At 40.6% G+C, this 24,188-nt stretch overlaps 1 protein-coding gene across 1 annotated transcript in view; it reads left to right on the top strand.

The window, feature by feature from the left end:
* LOC140313362 (adhesion G protein-coupled receptor A3) overlaps positions 1-24,188 on the top strand; it is a 156,467-nt gene that overhangs the window by 34,728 nt on the left and 97,551 nt on the right. Inside the window, exons 7-12 of the mRNA XM_072391437.1 lie at positions 3,615-3,828; positions 12,351-12,515; positions 16,626-16,845; positions 17,046-17,195; positions 19,303-19,464; positions 19,807-20,040. Of these exons, the coding sequence (XP_072247538.1) occupies positions 3,615-3,828; positions 12,351-12,515; positions 16,626-16,845; positions 17,046-17,195; positions 19,303-19,464; positions 19,807-20,040 (1,145 nt within the window). The remainder of the gene's footprint in view (positions 1-3,614; positions 3,829-12,350; positions 12,516-16,625; positions 16,846-17,045; positions 17,196-19,302; positions 19,465-19,806; positions 20,041-24,188) is intronic.

Raw genomic sequence — 24,188 nt, 5'->3', positions numbered from 1 at the left:
AAAAACTGCTTCGGAAAATGGTCCTTGTGTGGTTGTTTTTCCTTTTGCCTGGATATGTGCCGCTTCTTTAGGTTGCAGGTTACATAGCCTCGAAAGCCCAGAGGACGGAGCTTGGGCTGCAGGTGTTGCAACTAACAAATCCTCAGATAAAGTGCAGATAAAGTGTGCCGCGCTCTGTTCTTTAGGAGAATGGGTAATCCCTCATATAAAAAGCTATGTAGCAAATTGTCCTGGCATCCAACAAAAAAGCAATGCTGAGAAAGAAAGAGAAAAGAAAATTGCACCAGGTGTCTAAGTTTTGGGACCCACACACGATTTATAAGACCATAGAGGAGTCTAAAGGCTGACCGATTAAGCCACTTATGTTAATATGGGGTCAGTAGCTGTGGGTGTATTAAACAGTTAGTTAAGCAAAGCAAAATGACTTCCTTACCAACTGTAAGCTTTCAGCAACAGTGAAGAGAAATCTAACTGTCTATACTTTCTTTTATCTCAAAGAGTGTGCAGGTAGCCTTCCCCAACCTCTCTCCCTGCCTCCCTCTGTCTTCCCTCTGTTTCTTTATTTTATTTCTTCGTGCTGTGGTCCACAGGGGAATTGTATCTCATATGTGATAGAACCATCCACCACTCCTTTCTTACATCTTGATCGTGCAGGGTACATTGCACTGGAATGAGAAAACATTTGGTTGATGTTGGAGGTATGGCTTTGTGTTTGTTTTTGAAAAAAATGGTGCATTATATGAAGATGTGCTGTGTGCATCATGTGGCACAGCTTGCAGAGGACTAATCAGGTGGAATGTTTGCTTCTGTACACCATGTACATGTCCCACCCTTACAAATTACATTATTTCTTGTAATCCTAACTGGATGTGTTTTTCATTTACACAAAACAATCCAAAGCAATTACAGGGTAATTCTGCTCAGTCTAGTGTGAGCCAAGTAAGAGCCAAGAGAGGAATCCAGCAGCCGGAGAAAGAGCACTCCTTTCAGGCCCTGAAGCATCCTTTATGGGATTACAGTGATAACGTTAAATGTCTCCCTGCTCTTGCCATACTTGGCTTCCATTCGGCACTGCACAGTACAACTCCATCTTCCACTACCTTATTATTTTACTTGGCAACAACCAGTTTTCTGTTGGATGCACTACGCTGCACAGACTAACAGATTTTTTAATGTTATTTGATGCTTATTAATTTGACACGGCTGCACTTTGTGAGGGAAATCAGTGGTTGATACCATGTTCTTATTGTCAAGAAAGAGGATGGGATAAGTTATAAATATCCCTCATCCAATGTCACATACTATGAAAAATATCCATATTACATGACTAACCCCCCCCCCATAGTTTTTGTTAAGGTATGTCATTGAAGATGCCTCTCTTTCTCCAGCGGCTCCATTGTGACGACTAACAGATGTTTGCCCCTAACATTCCAGCTATGAGCCCTAGTCCCTCATATAATACAGGTCAGGTGCTGCCTGCAAATGAGAGGGAACAGAGGAGCGTGTGCTGCTTCCTGACAGAATCAGGTGCTTCCTGTGTTGGGGTCAGAGGTGTCTGTTAGACTCATCAAGCTATGGCCCTCTGCCCCTTTAACACTGCTGGCTAGAGAGCAACAGGCAGGCATGGAGCACATGCAGAGCTAACATAGCATGTTAGGCACTGTCTGAAAAAATTCTGCTTCATGAGGCGGTTTTTATTGTATGATGACAGTGGTTCAGCTACACAACACAGTCATGTCATTAAATGAAATATCGCATGTAGGTCTGTGCCCTTAAGCATTTTGCATGCCTCAGATGATTTAATTATTCAAAAACTTTAATTGAATATACCTTAACATAGTTTGTGTTATGAGTCGCTGATATTCAGTCACACACCTCATTTAGATTACTTTGATTTCAGAAAGAACGCTCAGGAGTATCAGTATGAGAATGAGAATATCTACTTGTTTGAATTTGAAAATAGTGTTTTAATATATATACATACACATAGTGTATGTATATGTATGGATGTGTACATATATATATGTATATGTATAGATATATATGATATATTTAAAAAAAAGATTTGAATGAATAAATAAGCAAGTTATGTTTTAGGGTCAGGCTGTGTTGTGACAGAAAATCACTAATAGCCATGATGCATCAACGTTGGTTCCAGAGACTGAGCCATGCTTATGTGCTCTTAATTCCAGCACATAGAGGCATGTATATCTTGCCTCTGCCCCTGTCTCCATGTCTCTTGCTCCAGCTCACACAACCAATAATTGCATTTCTCTCTGACAGTGTCTTGTGGGTAAAGGCGAGCAGCCACACTCTGATGCATGGCTCAACACTATCGGCATCGGCCAAGTCAACAGTCAGTGGCCCCATACTGTTTCTGCTGCGTGTCACGTATAAGCCTCAGCTACTGTTGTATTCATACTTCTGTTGTAACACACTTAACAGGTTCACCAAGTGATTACAGAGGAGTGACGGCTTTAGTATTTCTGATGAGTTTTTAATGCTATCAAAAGCATGTTGCCTTATATAATCACAGATGATGATTAATCACTAATAAGAATTGTTGCCATCATCATAATGAATGCAAATTGACCAATTTTGTGGACTCAGAATACATAAGTTAAGTGTTTAATTAATGTGCAATTAATGACACAATTTCGGCTTTTTCCAAGGTTTTCAATGGAGCTCAGTTTGAGACTTGTTAATGGTGAATTTAAAACTGTTGACCTTTAAGCTTTCTACCAGACTCAGAGAATAGAATATGAATATGTCAATGCTGTCTTCTTTCAAAGCAATGCATGGATCAGTAAGAGCCTTCAGGACTAAGATGTTGGATTACCAGGTAGACAAAACACGTTTCACTGAAAAACAAACCAAGGCCAAGCACCTGATCCCGCTGCTATTTAGAGCACACTCAGGGACTTTCATGGATTGAAAAAATGTATGTACAAAAAATGTATGCAACCAAGTATGTGTTAGCAGCTTTTAAAAGAATGTCTTATTCATTGCCAATCAAAACATGCAACACTAGTACATCTCAGTGGGTTCATCACAGTCACATAACACAGAATCATCTTTTACTTCATGAGTCGACGGTATGATAAGCTCAGCGGGGTTCTTATAACTAACCAAGTTTATACAGTTTTCTGGCTCTAATAATCTTGCCCTTTTTCTAGCTACATTCTGAAGCACTTTTGAGCTCTGCCGCCTGATAGGTGGGTAATGGTGTCACTGGGTCACTGGTGATGCAACAGACTTCCATTGTGATCATGGTGGGTGTCAGGGAGAGTCCAGGGAGTGCTCAAGGCTGCACCCTTTTGTCTGCTGCTGTTTTCTCACACATGTGCGAACGATGGGGCGGGAGCGTGACCTTAGCTGTGTGTCTTATCAGTACTTTGGATGAATATATGATACCTTTGCATGCATGGATTCCCCAGGAGGAATATACATGTTGTGGGTGAATGTGCATGTTCGATATAAGTCTGATTTCAAATAATGTAATGTCGTATTTGTAGACGGTAACTTTTATGAACGACCTCTACTTTCCACCTCACTATGGAGGAAGGGAAAGGTTTAGAAGCCTGACTTTCTTCTGTATCCTCCTTATCTTGTAGATGGTCCTCTAGAAATACCCCTGTTCCAGCTAATCCCCTCCCAGAGGCAGCTTGTTTTCCGTGGAGACCGGCTGCCCCTGCAGTGCACAGCCTCCCACCTGGACCCATCAGTAGAGCTGCATTGGCGTCATAACGGTCACATAGTGACCACGCAGGAGGACCGGGGCATCTATGTGGAGGAGACCCTTTTGCACGACTGCTGCCTGCTCTCCAGGTACACAAAGAGGAGGGAGAGGAGAGTGGGGGAGGAAGGATGGATGAGGGACTATTGAGCTGAGTGCTGATTGGCTGATGACTGACCTGTTGCACTGACACACAAAGACACACTTGTATTAAACTGTGGAGCGGCACAGCCGTTGACGCAGGCGTCAGAGACACAGATGTAATGTCGTATGTATACACACAGAAACACCCTCCTCTCCATCTCTCATTCACTCAGATGAGCCGTGATTTACCTTTTGTTATTGGTGCCCTTGATAAGGATCTGAAAGGACAGGACAAAATTGGTTTGGCAGCACTCCAACATCTCAGAGCAATCTGCAGCTTGTCTCTCGAGATTGGCTGTCCAGCCAATCCCCGACACCCCCCCCCCCCCCCCCCCCCCCCCTTCAAGCGTTGGCAGAGCACTACCTGATCACATGCTAAAAGGAACAGATGCTGAATCATAATTGCAGTGACAGAGTAGAACGTCAACACATGCGTTTGCACATTATTTTATGGTGTACATTGCCACAAGCCTCTTCCTGTCTTTGTTTTCATGTGTGGCATGTGTGGATGTGGATGTGTGTGTGTGTGTATTTCTGTGTGTGGGTTATCGTAACCGCGTTTGACGTTACACTGAGGCAACAGGGTACAGATGCAGGAGCACATTGGTGTTGATTATTTTAACTGTTGGCAGTTCTGACTTGGCCTCTCCAACATAAATATTGATGGAGAGCTGACAGAAAAATGTTTCCCTGTGTCAACAGGGCCGGAATGCCTCTTATTGTGTGGTTTATTTGGCAACAGGAACACCAACAGTTTTTCAGCTCAATTTCTGGATAAGTCCATCAGTCATTTTACTCTGAATGTCACATGTTTTTTTTTTCTTTCAAAATAGCTTACCATATTGCAGGTAGTCATTCCCAGTCATAGCTGTGGCCACAACAATGAATAACAAGATAGAATGTATTTTTTGTTTATGTCACCTTCTTCTCAGGGGCTAACATTACCACAGTGGTAAAGACTGAGGTATTACAGTTCACTTATACAATTTATTTGGTAACTATGACTGGAATAGTTTGACTTTATGCTTCTTTATAATTCCGTGTGATAGGATTATGGGCTCCAGGAGACTTTGCTCAGCAGTGGAGCGACGCAGACAGTGAGAGGAATGACATACAGCAAGGGGCCACGGGCAGAGAATCAAGTGCTCGCCTGCGGTCATGTAGACTTTCAGTCTTTGTATGTTAGCTAACTGCTTCACCAGTTTAGCTGCCAGTTGCCCCAGAAATGTGTATTTATATCCACTGAATGTAATTTGGTGGTCAAATATACTGCTTATTTTCCAAATTGATATTTTGCACGCAAAATATAATCTGCTTCAAAATAAAAACACAAGGCTTTATGCCACATGGATTCAGCTACCAAAAAGCAAATAGACTGAAAATTCAGATCCAACTCTTGCTACACGGTCACAGTGTGACAAGACACGTCTCTAAAGGTTCACTTAAAAAATGGAAGAGGAAAAGGAAAAACTTTTAATTTCCAAAGGTTCACAGTCTACCCCACCAAGCACTGCCCGAACAACTAACTGCAGCTCCCCATGAGCACTTTGATTGCATCTGACTTCATTTAAACACGGCTCTACTTTATAACGTCTGAATGCTCAGTTCCACCGCTCAACTTAAGAGAAGCAAAATCCGCTGGTATGGTGACATCAGAAGAAGTGAGATTTAAGTTTGAAGTCACAACAATCGAACTGAGATGCCCACCGTGTTTGGGTCATTGTTTGAAGAAGTGCAGCGGACCCTCTATGTTGGCTGGTGGCTGACTGCTGTTCCAGCACTTGCCCTGTTGAATCTCATCACCCCAAACAGCACTTTGTCCACCTCTGCTCCTAATCAAAATGAATCCTGCTGAACTTTTGCAGCTACGTGTCCCAACAAATGTCTTCACACCCTCATTTTGATGAGGGCCCCTCTTGTAATTACCAACTGCCCCTCCACAAATAATGCAATTTTCTCCGCCAGGTGGAACCTATTTGGGTCATGTTTCTTTTGGCACCTAACGATGTCTCCCTCCCGTAGAAACCTGCAAAGAGCAGATTATTTCCATAGCTGACGAGTGTAGAATAGAGTCTGTTCCAACAAAAACAATCTGCTGCGGACGGTTTTAAGTTCACTCTTCCCCCTCCACCGTATCTTATATCGCAGTGTTGAGCTGTGGTGCTGAAATCTTCTGGCTTTACTATTCCAGCAATTGTTATGTAAAAGTCAATGAATAATAAATAAATAAAACTTGACTAATGTTTTGGCAGTTGATATGCCAGATGCTTTCAAAGATTGTTTAGCAACAGTAGGCAATCTATTAGTAATTTCTGTCCAAGTTGATGTTGTTCACCTTGAATAACTGTCCTCTGAATCAGTCAGCCTTGCCCCGTATGGCCCATCAGAGGGGAAAAGACTGAATACACAGGATTTAACGCGTGGCTTAAAACCCCTGCCGCCTGGATTTGTCGCACAGTGTCGCAGCAATGTGAACAGAGAAGCTAAAGCCTCAGCAAAGTGACCTCCTTTGAAGGTGAACCCAAATATTTAGCAACTGAATTCTGCTTTATCCCTCTTCAGGCTGAGTCAGGCCAGCAGCCGCTGCAGACACTGCAAAACATGACGGATCTTTTGCTCATTGAAATGGCAGAAGATCAAGTCTTTATGTGAAATGTGACTTTTATTGTGTGTTATTTTATGGTATTCTTTTTTTGTATAACTTTCAGCCCCCCCCCCCCCCCCCCCCTATTTTCACACTGTGCTCTGTCATCACGGTCTCTCATTTGCTGGCGCAGGTGGGATGATAAGCTGCTCCGTTTACATTGCTCACAGGGAGCAGCAGCAAAGAAACAGGCCCCATGAGGCCTGATGGTTCTGCAACGTAGGCCAAACTCCTGCTGAGTAATGGTGTCAGGCCAAGCTTCCAGTATTAGCTATGCTAGAGCAGTGGGACCAGCCTGTGATTCATGTTTCATTAATCAAACATTTTAGAGCCCTGTAGCTAACTGCAGCAGACACTTTGGATGCATCTTTCTTAATCCTCTCCATTTTTAATCAGGCTAATCTTGCACAAAATGAAGAACCTGGTTTGGAAATATTACTGAAGGCAAAGAAAAGAGGAAATCTTTTCTCTCTGCTTCTTTGCTAATCCTTCCTGTCTTTGCGAGTTATGTCTTTGAAGCTCTTTATAATTGATTTTTATATATTGAATGGTTCATTCTTGCTCTTAAACTAACTTTATTTCCTTAAATTCTATACATATCTAATATTTTTGTTTTATTTGCACATGAATAACAGCGTGAAAAGTTCAAATTGCTGTGCTATCAAGGTCCTATGAAAATGTCCTAGAGTTCTACAAATTTTCTGCTTACCAGAAACCATTTCTTTAATGAATAAAACATATTTTTAATCTGCAGTAGGTTGTTCCAAAGATGTTAATGGTCCTTTAGATTTATTAAAGTACTGGCAGAGAGAAATTTCACAACATGAATGTTTGTCTGAAAAAGATCTTAAAAAGATGATGATTTCAGAACAAATGTCAGATGTATATTAATCAGTGTATAGATATATTGTAATGGATATGTTACCTGAAAAGGTCAGCACAGGAATCCCATTTTTGATTGATCTATTGATACCATATGTTACATGTTACCGTAACTATAATACATTGAGTGTAACAACAAGTTCAAACACAGGACTCAAAGGCCAGTCTGATTCAATCTGACAGGTTTTTTCTAAAATTTCTGCCTCTGTTGGACTATTTGCCTGTTTTTTTTTTTTTACTTCTGTCTTCAATCCAGCAGTGTGTTTACAAGCTTTGATGCAGCAACATTTGCTCTGGCAACCGGGGAAATGACTTGATGGATGCTGCTACAATGGGAATATTATGTTCATTATATCAGAGGGAATTATGTCACTATGCGCTTGTGTGTGTTTGTGTGTGTGTACAAGGTGCGTACGTACTCTTTTTAGCATAAAAATATTTTGAAAAACTCTTGAGCTTATGATGAAATGCCATCCTAAGTGCCATCCTTTGTCACACAAATTCACCAACTGTGATCAGAAAATGAATTAAAATGTCACAGTTTGGGAACATTTGTTGAGCAGTGGGGACAGATTGAAAGTTTACACTCTCATAAGCAACATTATGTAAACAAATAGTTGAATATCTGTGCACAAGCATCACTGTTCCTAATGAGTCCTCTGGGAGCTGCTCCACAATGGTGCAGTGTTACTGTGGATGTAGGCCAGCTCTTTGTGTGTGGCTTGTCACTGCGTGGAGTGATTTCTTCATATTTTTATTATGTGAAAATGACCCTTTTTTCAGAAAACTGAACTGGCTGCTCTACTTTTCTTGTTTTGTCCTGGTGCAGCAGCTCTACAGAGACACTTTTGATCAGGCTCTCTCAGATGAAAAGACTTCAGCGGTCACGTTTTCATTCAGAGACAGGGAGAGGAGAGGTGAGGTTGGGCAGTTATCGTGTTCATGTATGATAGGAGGTAGGCGGGCGTGTTGTGTTGCTGGTTAAGGGGAGTTGGTATTTCCCTGAACATTTCCCTGCTTTTTGACAGTTGGCACATGTCCAACAATGATGTAACTGTCCCCTCTGTTGACAATTCATTGACACAGAGAAGGACAGCAGCACAGTGTCCCGCATTTGCATGCATGTAATGACCAAGCCGCATCATCGCTAACATTGCTATACGGGGTGTACAGTAAAAAAAATTCTATACTGTAAATAATTTGCAATGAATAGCTACTTTCAGGAGGGTTTAGTCGTGGACTTTCACGTCAAAGATTCTTTCATGTTCTACATCCCTTCCCACTATCAATTAATGACCTCTCTGTGATCTCTGCTGTGAAAGGTTAGGTTAACCCAGCGGTACGTTGCCGTCTTACAATTTTCAACCTTATTGTGTCCATGTTAAACATTTTTTGGTGTTACTGGGCTACAAAGCTCTTTAAGTTACACTACTCCAGCCTTTATCTATGCGCTTGCTCTGCATTACATTGTAAGGGAGATTGAGAATTCCTGCCGTAAAAGAATTATCTTTGCCAGGCTACAAGATATGTCTTTGTAGCCAAGGTACAGGAAGATCAGAAGAAGGAGTAAAAAAAAAAAACCCAACAAAACACAAAGTTTTTTTTTTTCATATAGAACCACAAGTATCGACCAGAATCACATTTATTTTTCTTTTCTTCTGGGAATTCAGAAAACGATCCCAAAACAGTCAGCCTGCATTCTGAAACAACCCAAAATGCCTACATTTTACAGCAAGTCGTCCAACTGTAACGGGTCATCCAAGCACTTCATTTATACCCTTAGATATGATTCATAAAGCTTTCCTGTAAAGAACCAGCCAAAAGCTTCCCAAAGCACCCCCTAAGCATTTTCATTTTAACCACGAGCTTTTGTGAAACGTGAGGTTGACACCAACATATCTTCCATCAATAACACAAAGACACTTTTCTAAAATACTTTTTCACTTCCATGTTTGAGGCTGCATCGCCTCACAGCAAGCAAGGGTTCCTGATTTGAATCTCAGCCGGGGCCTTTCTGTGTGGAGTTTGCATGTTCTTCCTGTGTATGCGTGGGTGCTCTCTTTTGATTTTGGTACTCCAGCCTCATAAATCATGCGTGCTAGCTTGATTGGTGAGTGTGAGCATGCATGATTGTCTGTCTTATTTGTCTCTGTGTGGCTCTCTGATGGACTGGCGACCCATCTAGGGTGTACCCTGCCTCTCCTCCAATGACAGTGACCCTGAATTGGATTAAGCGGGTATAGAAAATGGATGGATGGACTTTCAGGTTTGGTTTAGGAAATACCATTACTTGGTTAGGGTTAGAAAAGGATCATAGTTTTGTCTAAAACACATTCTATTGACACAACACATTATGATGAAGTGTCACTTTCTACTTGGCTTTAGACAGTTTCATCACTTTGCTTAAAGTTCAAAACTGCTGGCGCTGCGTTAGAAAACCGTCATGATCAGGGCTCGATCCCATTTTTGCACAGTTACCCTCACAACCATTACAGGTCACTTATTATTTTACCCATTTATTGGCCATTTCTGTAATGGACTGGTGACCTGAATGTACCCTACTTCTCACCAGATGGTAGCTGAGATATTCCTCACCCCGCCGACCCTGAATTTAGGGTATAGACAATTGAATGGATGGATGGATATTGGCCGTATTACCATGAACAGTCTCCAATTTTAAATGTTTGCCCAGTAATTATTTTGGGCCAGTTACTTCATCTGTTCTACAATATTTTAGGAAACATGGGCTTTGACAAGCACTAAGTAAATTATGGTCTCTATGTAATATTAATTTTGTGCAAATACAGTCTCATAACCATGACTAAGAGACATCCACACTTCCACATTACCACACAATATACAGTACATGTACAATATCTGATTAGATAACATTTCAGATACTATATAATCTTATATAGTGTATTTTTTGTCCTTACTTTATTGCAGGGGCTGACTGTTAGTTGGACTGAGCCCAGAAGGTTTCAATTTAAAGCCCATTCACAAGTTAAAGTGACTTTGCGCCCTCTGGAAGTGGAAGGATATTGTTTTAAAGAGGAGGTGGGAAGAGAAAATAAAGTGAGTGATGGAAAGACTGAGTGAAACTGTGTGAGACAGATCCATCATGTGAAACCTTGGTAAGAAATGTAGTTCTCAGTATTACCTAAACAAATTCTTTGATGAGATATATAAAGAGATGGACCGTTGCAAATTAGAGAGCACTTAATTCATAATGTAAAGTCCTGCGAAGAATGCTGTCATAGTCATGATATGATAATTTTTTTACATGCCAGTATGCCACACAGAAAGCTCCTGACCAATGCATTCAATGATAGTTTTCAGAACTAACTAAAAATGCCCTGGGGTGCCTAAATCGTAGATTAGATAGCGCATGTTTTCACAGTCAGTCAGTCACTCACAAGCACACACATTTGTTCTGCAGCCCAGAATGTCATCATCTCAGTCAAGCGTTCAAATCTGATTTAGGGCCTTTTAGAAAAGCAATCAGAAAAGAGAGCTTTAGTGAAACAACAAAGATGAAATCAGGACTCATTTTATTCATTTTCAGAAGTCGCCCACAGAAAGTCATCAGAGCAAAGGCATCTGCCCGTTTGGTTCGGGGAATGATAACATCAACCTCTGATTCACACTCTCCTTCTCTTACAAAACAACCAACAGTGGAGATGAGTTCTCATGAGAGCGTGATGTGATTTCTCCAGAAAATGTTACTGTATAAACGGGTTACTTGTACGTTCAGATCATAAATGTAGAGTAGTCACAAAGCACAATATGTTCAGTTTGTTTAGCTCTGCTAGTCTTTCTCTCCCTCCTCCAGGTTCCACCTTGATTTGGAATCCACAACTGATTAGATTAGAATAGGGAATAACTGAACTGAGAGCTGCTTTACTGATGTAGGTTTGATGCTTCAGTTTCTTTCCACACACAGCACAGATCCATGTCAGGTAAATACACCTTGGTTTGAAGGGCCAGGAGACATGAATGTCTTGGGCTTTTGACTGTTTGCGTTGTGTTCTTTGTAAAATACATGCTGGGAAAGGCTCAAGCCTAAAATGATTGTGCCAGATTTAAAGCATATTGACACAGAAAGTAGATTATGAACTAGTCACTTAGGATTTATGTCAGTGGACATCCATCCCTACCTGTGGAGCCCTGTTCTCTGGGTTGCTTTTACAAACTCTATACAGTTCTGCAACTTATGGCGTACTATAAACTCATTAGGAACAATGAATGATAAAATAAAATCATCAGCTAATGAACTCCCTTAAAAGGTTTTAGCTTTCAAAGTATACGCAAGGCAAATGGAACAGCGGTATTTTACTACTACTGAATTCTATGTGGAAATTAAACAGGTGGTATCTGAAGAAGGCCGTATTTCCATGGCAATTATCCATGTTGCTTAGCGATCCCCACTGCTTTTATTCTTTGTTTTTTTCTTTTCAGAGATAAAATCCTCGAGATGAGTCACCTTTGCGAAGAAGGGTCTAAATTTTCACTGCCATCCTTTGTTTAAACAGACCTTTTCCTTTGAGATAGAAATCGGTGTGAAAAAGTAGAAAAGATGAGCCTAAATGATGACCTTAAGTCACAGCCAACATTTTGAGCCGTCACACACACAAGGGTTTATTAAATGACTTGGATTTTGTAGTTGACACATCTCACCTCTTACAGAATCCTTTAGACGTTATCCTAACCGTAATCCTTCTGCCGTTTGACTAACTTTTACTGACAGCCCAATTCAAAATGAATCCCTAAAATTGCTTCGCAAAACTGATTCAGTACATTTAACCGTCGATATGAGGATATCAAAGTTTAGCACTGTGATCGAAATTTAAAGTTTGAAGAAAGAAGCTCACGATACACGTGCCACAGCAACATTAACCTAAAACCACACGTTTACACATTTCCCTGTCTGAACTTCTCCTCCAGCGAGGTTATCCTCTCCAGTATTGACGTGAGCATTGCTGGCAGCTGGGAGTGCCTGGTGACCAGTTCCCGTGGAAACACCTCCCAACAAATGGAGATAGTCGTAGTGGAGACATCAGCCCCGTACTGCCCAGCTGACAGAGTAAACAACAACAAGGGGGATTTCAGGTAAGTCACCTTGCATCCTGGCACCATCTGGCACAAAAAAGATGTGGTCCACATGAGAAACTCTGATGGTTTTTATAACAGTTAGAAGGAATGGAAAGATGAGCTCCAAATGCAGGGAACAGCAAGCAGGTGGGTGAGAGAACTGAAGACTTTGAAAATTCTATCAAAATACTATCACATATCAATTATATACACGTACGGCTGATTGTCAATGGGGCGCAACAATCAAGATCAAGAAGGGAGAAAATGTACAAAGAAAGGAAGCAGGACAGGACCACAAAACCTTCAAACTAAAAATGGAAATAAAGCAAAAGACAGAACAGAAGGTTTACAAAAACAAACAAGTAAATCAAGACCAAATCTATTTTAATAAAAACAAGAATCTAACAAAACTAAAACTAAACTCAAGATTAAATCCTGGATACCATGATACAGAGTTCTCCTCTTGTTCCCCTGGAGTTCCATGCCTTGTTAGAGTATGAGTCTCTTCATCAAGTTTTCATGGAGTCAGGTCTTTGCAGAGAAACAGCCACAGTCTCTGACCCTTGCTGCACTCTGAGTCTCATTAAGTGTCATTGGCTGATTTGGGGGAAAAAATGAGTAAAGGGTAAATAAAAACAAAAACGGAACTAAATTTGAGGTAGTAGCGAGATAAGTGCATCTAAATAGAAAAAAAATCTGCTTACCAGTATTTAAAGTGCAATTTTGAAGTAAGCAACCCACCATATGCACTACAATAATATTTAGAGCCATTTTAGTATCAAAGTTTGTACTTTAAAAAAGATGCCGCTTTGTAGTGACATGGCATGAGGGAGAGTAGAGTCAAGAAGAATTTAGCAATAGTGATAATAATAATAAAAAAAACATCCACAAAGAAGTTTTACTCTGATTGAGATCAAAAGTCGAAGTGCACAAGCACATGACACACAGCCATATCTATGAGCCCGATAAGCGTAAAAAAGATCAGGAAAAGTGAACGATTTGGAGAAATATCATCCATCAGAGCGAAATGATTTGTGGTGTAAGGACAGCAAGTGGGGGACTGTGCTGATGTGCTGATGAGTGAGCAATCTGTTGCTAACAGTGGTTGTTTACTGCTAAAATATTAAACAGGAAGAAAAACAAAACCCAAGGATAAGATGGCAGGATATTATAACGCTGCATGACAAAGTAAAATTAAGTTAAATGATGTCAGACATGTCAAAGCCGGATAGGGAGAATAATCAAGAGGGAGATAAAGGATTAAGTATTGAATTAGTGTCAGCACCTTGATTCGCACACCAGTGTCCGGGCATCCTGATGCAGATGGAGGTAGTGAAATTGGCTGCAAACTGGTATCAGCTATCAATCTCACAAGGTTCTGCAGGCGTCTACATTCCATTCTGCATTTCATTAAATCACTTACTACATATTCCTCTTGTCTAAAATCAGCACAGCGCATAGCTTCCCCCCCCCCCTACAGCTGCATTAGTAAAGTCCCATCTCATCGCCTGTACAGTTTTCATTCAGGAAGGAGATCTAGCTGTTAGCTTTTGCTTTCTTCCTCTCTTTCTTTCGTTCTTTCGAAATGCAAAAACTATAACCATGACTGCACAGAATGTTTGAGCACTAAATATTCCCCGTGCCACATAAAATGACGCATTGGTGAGGCATTGCTGTCAATGTCTACTTTATCATTTGGATTTCTACACTGGTCTCATAATACATTAAACTATTCGGAACACAAATTTCCTCAAAATTGGATATACTACTTAATATTTTCTATTTAGGTGTTATGTTAAATAAGTATGAATGAATAACTGCAAGTTGCACTTTCAAGTGGATTTATAAGTTTATAGCATTTAGAGCAATTTATTTACAAAATAAAAAGTCACTACAGTGGCCCAGAAAGGACAAACCCAGCGCTAGCTTTAGACGAAGGTCTTTCAGATTTTTTCTGGGCATAATAGTCTGCGAGAAAGTGCTTTCAGTAACTACACTCAAATATTGAATGGAAAGGTACATGATGTTGTTTTTAGCTTTGGTACAGATAAGCGCTCAGTGTAAGCTAGGCTAACTCTTGGCTAGTGGTTGGTAACACTCACAAAGGCACGACAGCAGTACCGGTAAAAACTAAACAGATTTGACCTTTCTGTGTCAAGCTGTTCCTTAAACAGTGGGGGTTTGTTTAGCTTTAGTTAGAAAAAGAGGTTGGAAAAAGGCTGTAAAAATAAACCATGTCTTTAAATCGTAAGGGTACCAACTAATTCTGTGTAATTAGGAGTAATGGACAGTAATCACTGGTTTCAAAGTTGATGCCAGGAGTTCTCCTTAAAATAAGGCTGCAATGCAGACTCAATAGAATTTATTTCAGCAAGAATACTACCAATTTCAAAGTATGATTTGTTGAAAATTAATATTGTAATCAAAGTGCTCCCTTGTAGTTATTACCCCTCCCACACACAGTGCTGTTAAGGTACTTGAGTCTTTTTCTTGTCAATGTTAAGCTGGGTTTTGTTCTACCTGACACCTGGTCTCCTTTGCACCAGTTATGGCTCATTAACTGCCGAAGTCCAGAATTTAGTAAGTACAGTACAGTCTTGTCAGTTCATAAATTTAATTAATAACTGGATATGTAATGTAGAAACTCCTACACACAATATGGCTTTGAACTGTCACTGTAAATATAAGAGCTTTTGCTTCCATGACTAAGGTTTTAGATGGAAAGGGGAACAAACACCCCCCTCCCCCTGCGGCCCCTCCACTCCACGTGACCACCTCTAAACCTCGTACTGGTGCAAACACACTCACATCATCCAACTCGCCGGCCCTTTAGGTTTGTTGTTGTCATGTATGCTCCTTTGTAGCTGCTGTACTTTACAACCCATTTTCAATGCAGCAAGCACACAGGCTTTGTTTCTGATGGAGGATCGGAGTAATGGGCTGGAAAATGAGCCCCGTTTTTTTGTTGGGGGCAAAATTAACGTCATTTATTACTAAGTAGCTGCTGCTAGTGCAGCAGCGTAAATGGAGAGAGGGAAAATAATAGAGATAAGGGAGGGGAGCGGAGAGATGGCAGGTCTCTAACCTCAGAACAGATTACCAGCCTCCTTTATGTCACGCTCTTTTATTTGAATTTAGATTAAAGGGTTTCTAGATTAAGCATTACTTTGACTTCTTTTCTTCAGTAGAATTTTGATGTTGCTCCAAGCAGGATACTGTACAATGTAAGACACATGCTTTTCCCTCTGATTGGAGAACATTTTAATCAATACAAAACTACTCTTTCCTATGGCTGTAGGGCCACATAAATGGAACCTTAAGTGTACAAGAGTGCCAAGAAGCAAGAGTTCTTTTTTTCATCTGGGAAATGAAGGCTTCTGTCATGGAGTCGGAGGATGTTTGACTGGCTTTTGATTTTTTAGCAAACAAGCTTTATTTAATTGAAACACTAAGAGGCATTACCCAGACAACGGAAAGTATCCATTAGCCTATAAAAACCACCTTGGCCTCTTTCTTAGGTTGGCCAGTAGAGCAGCTCTGAGTCTCGGTGCTTGATGACATTATCGAAGAAGTCTAATTTCTTGCTTCAGAGGAGACTTCAGTGAACTTTGCATGCTCATGAAAACAACACTAATACTGAATTCCCCCTTTAGGAAGGACAGGCAAGTGAAAGTTTCTGCCGCGGATATCTTTGCTGACATTTGTCATCGTCAACTTTTGTGCTCGTAAAAGTAGTGCGCAGGCAATTTGGTGCTGCATTGTCATAATGTTGTAGCCTGAGTCATAACAGAGGTGTAAGCTGCACTCAAAAAGCAGTAGATGTGACATTTCCATTAACAGCTCTGTAATGTCTTGTACGTACTGTTTGTTTTTTGAGAGATCAGCTACGGGAGACTTTGTGCAGTTGTCAGTCGTATTTTACATGATTAGAAACTCCGCCTTTATGTGTAAATCCCTTTTCCATATATTGTCTCATATGCAAAGATGTAATGTGTTTGGTTTATTTGTGCACAAAGTGGAAAAACAGTGAAGTTAATTCATAAAGTTAATAAATAAAGTCACTTAAGTCGGGAGGTGTCCTGAGAACACAGACAGTACATGTGGTATTTTTTTTTTTGTGTGTGGCAGGTGGGCAAAGACTCTGGCCGGCATCCTTGCCTTCTTACCCTGCGCTCCTTCAACATTTGGCTCTGCCCCTCACCCCTCAGGCAGTGCTCCTCGCTCCTCCAGTCAAAAGGAGAAGAAAGCCTGGCGGCGCTGCGATCGAGCCGGACGATGGGCTGAGGAGGACTACACTCAGTGCCCGTATGCCAGTGAACTGACCCGTGTGCTGCATGAGCTCACTCTGGTAACATTACTCATGAAGAACTAATGATGTGGACTGCTTAGAAACAGTGTGGAGTCATTCACACACCATAAACCACATTTGTTTTTTTTTTAGGACTTTGATTTTATGGCCTTCTTGAATTGTTAGAATACACTTCATCTCCATTGGAAATTGCTGAATATCATTTCCATGCCATTGCTAAGTATTGCTTTTTATTCCAGATACCTATTAATACGACAAATGCTCAGCCTTTAGGCCAGCAGTTAGTGGCCTTTACCAGCAGGGCGGCACACTTCACTGATGTCATGGATGTCATCTTTGTCACCCACCTTGTGGAGAGACTGACGAGGCTCGTGGAGAAGCGGAAAGATGTAAGAGTGAACAAAGAGATTCACCACATTACTTAACAGCATGTGATCTCAGACCTAAAGTGGACTGTTATGACCCAGCTTGGCTAGGGACAATGGGTGGTAACATAAAAGATGCCAAGGTGATAAAATGGAGTTTGATTGGTTTAGTATTTGTTTTAAAAAGGTTTAAACAAAACTGAATGAAAAGGGATCCAAACAAAAGTGAGAACTAAGGATGGAGGGTGCTACTTGAATTTAAATTAATTTAATAAATTTAACTTAGATTAATGGAACTTATTAGCCAAAAGTTTAAGAAATTGACTCGAAAAACCCTATTATGTCTGACCAAACTAGAGTACAGCAACAAGTAGCTCCCCTAAAGCTCACCCTAAATGGCAGACACAGAATATTGAGTGTGAAAAAGAATCAACGGTCCTTTCAATTTAAACTTCACAATTGTGGCCAACACAGCAGCCAAGTTTTACCAAAAGTTTAACAAACAAATTACTGTTGCTCAAGACTTCGGCACACAACAAAGGGTCATTACAGCACATAGCAGACAGCCTTCCACTCAAAGTGAGAGCTTACGAGGGTGAGCTTCACACAGGATTTCACAGCTGCCTCGAATGACAGTTTTACGGCGCCATTAAACAGGAGGGGAGACGGTTGTGTTTGGATTGGACTGGAGGACTGGGAAACCGGCCAATCAAAGGAGGTGGGCAGAAGGGAAGAAAGGGGTCCAAGAAGCAGGCACTGCCAGCGACCGATCCCAGACGGGCGCTAAACCACTGATTTTTACATGGAAAAACAAACAAACAAACAAGCAAATAAAAAAAAGCAGACACGGTACTGCAAGAAAACAGGCCAGCACTGGGACTCAGACACAATTAGAAGAGTAAAAATCTTTTTAATGTGAATTTATCCTTCAATTGTGCTTGTTGTAGGCGTGACAACAATCGATAGTTGCTCCTGTTGTTTTACTCGTTCTGTGTGGTTCATGTGATCTGAATATTGTTTTAAATGCCTGCCCTTTTGCAGACAGCTTCTGCAGAGAACTTTCTAGATGATTCTGTGAAACGAGCCATCAGGAACCATCAGGTTGACCTTGCTCCCCTTCAGCAGGCACATTGTGCAAATTTTCCTGTTGAAGGCGACGAGATAGTCTATTTTGCATCCGAAAACACAGAGAAACCATAGTAAACCGTGGATTACTTATATGCCAGACCACATAAACTCAATGTGGTGTTCTGACAGGTTCTGTGGACATCTGAGATAATTCATCTCTCAGGAAGCATTAACCACATTTGGTCTGAAAACTTATTCAGAGCTTCCTGATGGTGATGATTTTTCTTTGACGATGGATGAGTTTTTGTTTAGCAGCTCTGCCTCTTTTCCATAACTGAGCAAACGGACGAGGCATTTTCATTGAATGCTAGTGAGAGAAAGCGGGAGGGGCTGCTCAAAGAGACATAGCGACATAGCCGTCATTCTGGCTTCAACCTTCAATCAATTCCAGACAGCTTAACTTTTTTACCTTGTGCAATTTCCTCTTGCCCATAGCAACATTGGCTGCCGTGGATAAGAAGATGCATCTCTTTGTACAAAAGCCATGTTTTCACCCTCAGTGAACATTTGGTCAGATGCAGTTGGAGGGTTTTACGTCATATAAAAGGTCAGGTTTTGCAGCTGGAACAGTGTTGAGCCTTGTAAGTGGGAGGAATCAATATTAGCTCTCACTTGTGCAGTTACTCACCACGGTTCACATGGGAGGTGATATTATTAGAAGATACTTACAGCTTTATCATTTCTAGGACAATACTTATGAGAACCCCCTCATTCAGCCAATGAAGAACTTTCAAATGAAGCAACAATGAAATGTACAATAAGTAAATAGTGAATTGCTGTCTCAAGGAGGCGATTATGCCCAATTGGGGCTGGTAATCTAAATTAAATCTCCCTTTAATGAATGAAGACACCATTGTCTCCCTTACAATTCAGACTGGAGGTTTTAAATGTAGCCATTGTGGCAGATATGACGGTGTGCATGTTGAATCTGTCTCTTCATGTTCGCAGTTTCAGTGTGTGTGCCTATAGCTACTCATATACACGTGTGCTTGTATTTTCTCAGCTGGGAGACTATATATCTGACATAGCCAGTAATATGATGCTGGTGGAAGAGCATATTTTGTGGATGGCTCAAAATGAGGCCAGGGCTTGCACTCGGATCGTCCAGTGCGTGGAGCGCATAGCTGACCTTGCGCTGACCGGAGACAATCAGGTCATTTCTAAGGTATGACTGAACTACCAAGCAGTAACACCCACACTCAAGGCGGCACTCTGTCAGGGCAGAGGTTGATTATCTCACTAAATGTCCCACAGCTTTACTTTTTTCTTGTGGCTTAGAATAATGAGAAGTTAAATTAGCTCAAGCAGATAACCAGAATAATGCAGGAGAAAGATAAATTGCTTCCTCTCTTTGTTTCATCTTGTTACTGCATTTTTTCTCCTTCCTGCCGTCACTGGGGATAAAAGCTTCTGCTAAATGACTAATAACTAAGAATCTCTGCTCTCCCTTCTCCTTTGCTACCCTTCTCCCTTCCCCTCTCCTAAACCTTGGAAATACATTCAATAGGTGTCTGCTAACATAGCCCTGGAGGCATTTCTGATCAGGCCGTCAAACTTCCTTGGTTTATCCTGCACAGTGGTCCAAAGATCCCCTTCCTCTGCCACCTTGCCTCTCCCTCAGAACCATTTCTACCCTGACAAGGACAAGAGCCGAGAGAGTGACGCCGTGGGAGAGTCGTTGCTCAATTTCAAATGCCACACTGTCAACAACAGCGGCTCGCCAGCCAGTCAGCTCAGCAAGGTAAGCCACAAGTAAATGGTGTGAACCTTTGTAAAATGTGCCAGTCAATTCTTTTGCTCAACTGTCTTGGTAAAATCCACAGAATCCAGCCAGGGGTCAGGAAATGACATTCTCTTTCATACCCAGCTTTTGTTATTTTCTCGATTCCTTTTTTTTTATTTTTCACTGTTTTCATTTCTGACACCATGTCCAAATACAGGAGTGAGGCCAGGAGTAGAGGAGATAACAGAGGAAAGAGAAGTGAAACATGTGAACAGCTTGTGTGATAGAATTAATGCTAAATCATTCAGTTGGCACGTTTTTGTCCTGGGAGGCTGACATTATATTTGGGTTTGCCTTTATGTTACAGCTTGTGATAGTTGGGGTTGTACCCCTGTAAACAGGCGAGCAGTTTGGAAGTTAGTGAAGGAGGATCAATCTCTCATGATGGATACGATGGCCTTGTGTACTTGCCGCTGTATGTCAGCAAACACCCCACCATTGCCCCAGTTGTTGCTGTCTCAAATGACAAATAGATGTGGGTGCCCTGCATTTGCTGACAGCAGAAAATAAACAAAAAAACACTTAACTTGCCTGGCATTAGCTCTGCAACATGAACAATTTGCACCCTCATCTACGTGGAGGTCGACGAATTCGCGTGTAGCCGCGGGACAATGTGCACGAGTAAGTGCACGTTTTTTCACTCGGCACACTTATTTAGTTTCCTTGATCATCTTCTTTTCAGGCCAGACGGTGTCTTTTTGGTTATGTCAGCAATTACAGCACTTAGCTGTAGCTCTGGGCTACGTGTAGCTTCCAATCATGTATGTTAATGTAGAGCGCTGTGCGAACGTGTTATGCAAAGTTTTATTTACACAGTTTAAAGGGAGAGTAGTTTCAAAACTGAAATGCAGATTGTAGTTTTTGTTTATCACTAAACCTCAGACAAAATGCATCCGATGGGATGCTGAGATCAAGGGTCTTTAGGAGGGAATTCATACTGTCTGTGACTAATATAGAGGAAGCATTTATGAGCTACTTGCTAAGCAGCCCCATCTACTATGTGTCAATAGATAGCGTAATTACACACGGATATCTTGTGCACAGGATCTGGATTTTAATAACTATACATATAAGGGTGCATGAAAGTGTATATTTGTATTTTTCTTTCTTTTGCACACTATTCTTTTTATTAGATTGCTCATTCCTGTGTAATCCGTATCATAACCAAAACATCTCTCAGGCTGACGGCATTTTATTCACAGATCAGCACACAAAATCGTTTTCTTGCATATTTTGCAGAGAAAATACTAAACTGCATCTATTACAAGCACATGGTTTGGTCCAAGTGCTGGGTTGGCGTGCCTGCTGTCCAGGCCTTTCACCAATTGAAAACATTTGGCTCATCATGAAATGCAAAATCACACAAAGAAGACCCAGGATTGTTGAACTGCTGGTATCCTGTAACAGACAATAATGGGACAACATGCCACTCACAAAGCTTCAGCAGCTGCTCTTTTCAGCTCCCAGATGTCGTTGCCATCAAATTGAAGTTGGGCTAGTAATTTTCCTCAGATACTCTCTTTCAAAATTTGATGTTTTTCCGTGTTCTGTTGTGAATGAAATATTGTTTAAGGAGTTTGCACAGTTGCGGATTAATTCAATTTACATTCCAATTACATTCTGCACAGCAGTTCAAACCCCAAGTAACCTAGCGGCGCAGTTTTAATGAAGGGGCAAGCAGGACAACTCTTATCGTCTTTTTGGATAATCTTTGCTTATCATTTGTTCATGAAAACAAAACAATTCTTATTTTCACAGGATTTAATGTCAACACAGTTACTTGGAAATATACTGTGTCTCTGCAAATAAATCATATATTAATATTATCAATATTATACAAATCTCACTAAAGTTAATTTCTCATCTGCCTGAGATACAAGCACAATTAGGTTGCCATTGACTTAAAAGGCAGATATGGTGGAGTAAAGATGGCAGGGATGGCCACAAGCCTTTTGCTTAACCATGTAACTGAAATGAAATGCAATGCAAGTCAACGTATCGGTTTTTGAAAGTTTGGGACGAGTTCTCAGTACCTGTGCAACTGTTCATCTTTATTTGCAGCATTGTGCTTCAAAGACAGCCAGCGATCTATTTATGTGAGGTAACATAATCTAAATATCTATTTTTGTTGTTTTTTTACCACTGAGATTTGCTTTATTTCATCTGAATAATGTTTTTAATGCAGCAATATGAGTTTCCTTCAGAGATTGATAAAGTATTGATAAATTAAATTGAAATAGAATTGATTTCAATTATGCCTTCAGTATGTCTGTTTACTTTTCTTGTCACCATTTCTTGCCAAAATAGTATAAAAAATAAAAAAATCAATAATCTACACATCAGTAGATGCATTGAGAAGTCTATAAATTTCACTGTCAGATCGAAAGTATATGGCAGGTTTGTGATTGCATTCTGAAAGAATTGTCTGTAAACCTTCATGACTATTTTGATGGGGATTTAATGGATTTATTTCACAAGTGAAAGTGTTTGGATCATGTTGTGAGCAAAATCAGTCATCAATAGTATGACATTACTCTGAAGAGGTGTTCCTGAAAACTTGCATTTATTATTTTCAAATGACCAATCCTGATAACATCTCCCATTGCACAATGATAGCCTTACTATAGTAAGAATGGGTGCATAAAATACACTAAATATCAGCCTGATACAAGTGTGTTTTCGAAGCAACTTTTATCCTAAGTAGAAGCAAGCCTTACACAATACTATTAAGCAGATAGATAGCTTAAATGGGAAGGTTGCCTTTAATTTCCACATAATGAATCAATTAAGATTAAACAGAGTGCTGACACCACACCAGAAGCAAAGTTCATGTAATTAACTTGTGTAACTGTCATTAAGCCTTTATTTAACCAGGATAAAAAGACTTGAGATTACAAATCACCTTTTCAAGAATGCCCTGGTCAGGACAGACAGCAGGTACTGGGATTTCTTTATTGGCATTCAAACGCAATATAGGCCAAATTAAGATCACCTATGATATAAGACTATTATATTATCCATATGTAAAGAATGTATTTTCTTTGACCAGGTAGATGACATGGCTGTTGAGAGTGTGAAAGGTAATAACATTGAGCATACTTAATCAGGAACAGAGATACAAATGTACAAAATGCACATTCACAGACACATGGTACCTTGTGACTCATACAACAACACCAAGACTTATAACTACAGCCTGGGGCTTTTTTTCTAGGAGCTGGAAATTTATTTCAGCCTTGGGTCTGTTGGATTCCCACTTAGAAAGAAGGTACTGTGTATATTAGGCAAATGAAGTGAGCCAAAGTGCGTTGGTCCTCCCTGACAATGCCACTGGAGTCTCAGTGAGTCTACATGGACAGTAAAAAAAAACAGGACGTTTGCTTAAGCTGTGCTAATTCAAAATCTCTTTAAGTTAAACACTTGTGGAGGTTTTCATTTTTTGCCTCAGAAAACCACTGAGAAACAATTGGAGATGAATGGTTTACTGCTCTAAATCATGACTGCTGTGGAAGCAGCGGCGTCCCACTGATCAGAACCCTCAGCAAACAAGGTAGTGCGCTTCAGCTCCATTCACTCAGAATCTGTTCATATTTCACGTTTTTATGGGATTTTGGGTGTTTGTTTTTTGCCTCTTAGAACATAAGCGCTGTGAAACAATCAGATTAAAGTTTTATTGCTGTGATTTCACTGCTTTTGTGTCACAGTCGAAGCTCTGGCTCCTCATTCATCCTGGAGCTCTCTTGACTGTCGCAACCTCCGGTCTGAGCTGCGTCTCCTCAGCTGATTGAATGGCTGAGAAATAACAACTTTTCCTGTTGAACAAACAGATTTTACAAGCTGAGTTATGTATTAAACCTGACAAAACTGAGACAGAGAGCTGGGAATGAAATGCTGAGAACGCTCGAAAAATCTGAAATTTTCAGCGCTGCAAGCCCCCCACCCTAAAGACACTTGTTCCTAGAAAATATTTCAGTTTTGATTCAGGATTCATTAAATTATGAGCGGACGGCTCGTGGTGACACAGAGACATGTTGGTTTTTCATATAGTCTATTCCGTTTTTCTTTGTAGTTCCTTATATGGTATTATTAACTTATTAACTGACCTA

The sequence above is a fragment of the Leuresthes tenuis genome, unplaced genomic scaffold, assembly GCF_036924035.1.
Source record: "Leuresthes tenuis unplaced genomic scaffold, fLeuTen1.0.hap1 SCAF_8, whole genome shotgun sequence".
NCBI lineage: Eukaryota > Metazoa > Chordata > Actinopteri > Atheriniformes > Atherinopsidae > Leuresthes > Leuresthes tenuis.
This window is presented reverse-complemented; position numbering and strand designations above follow the sequence as displayed.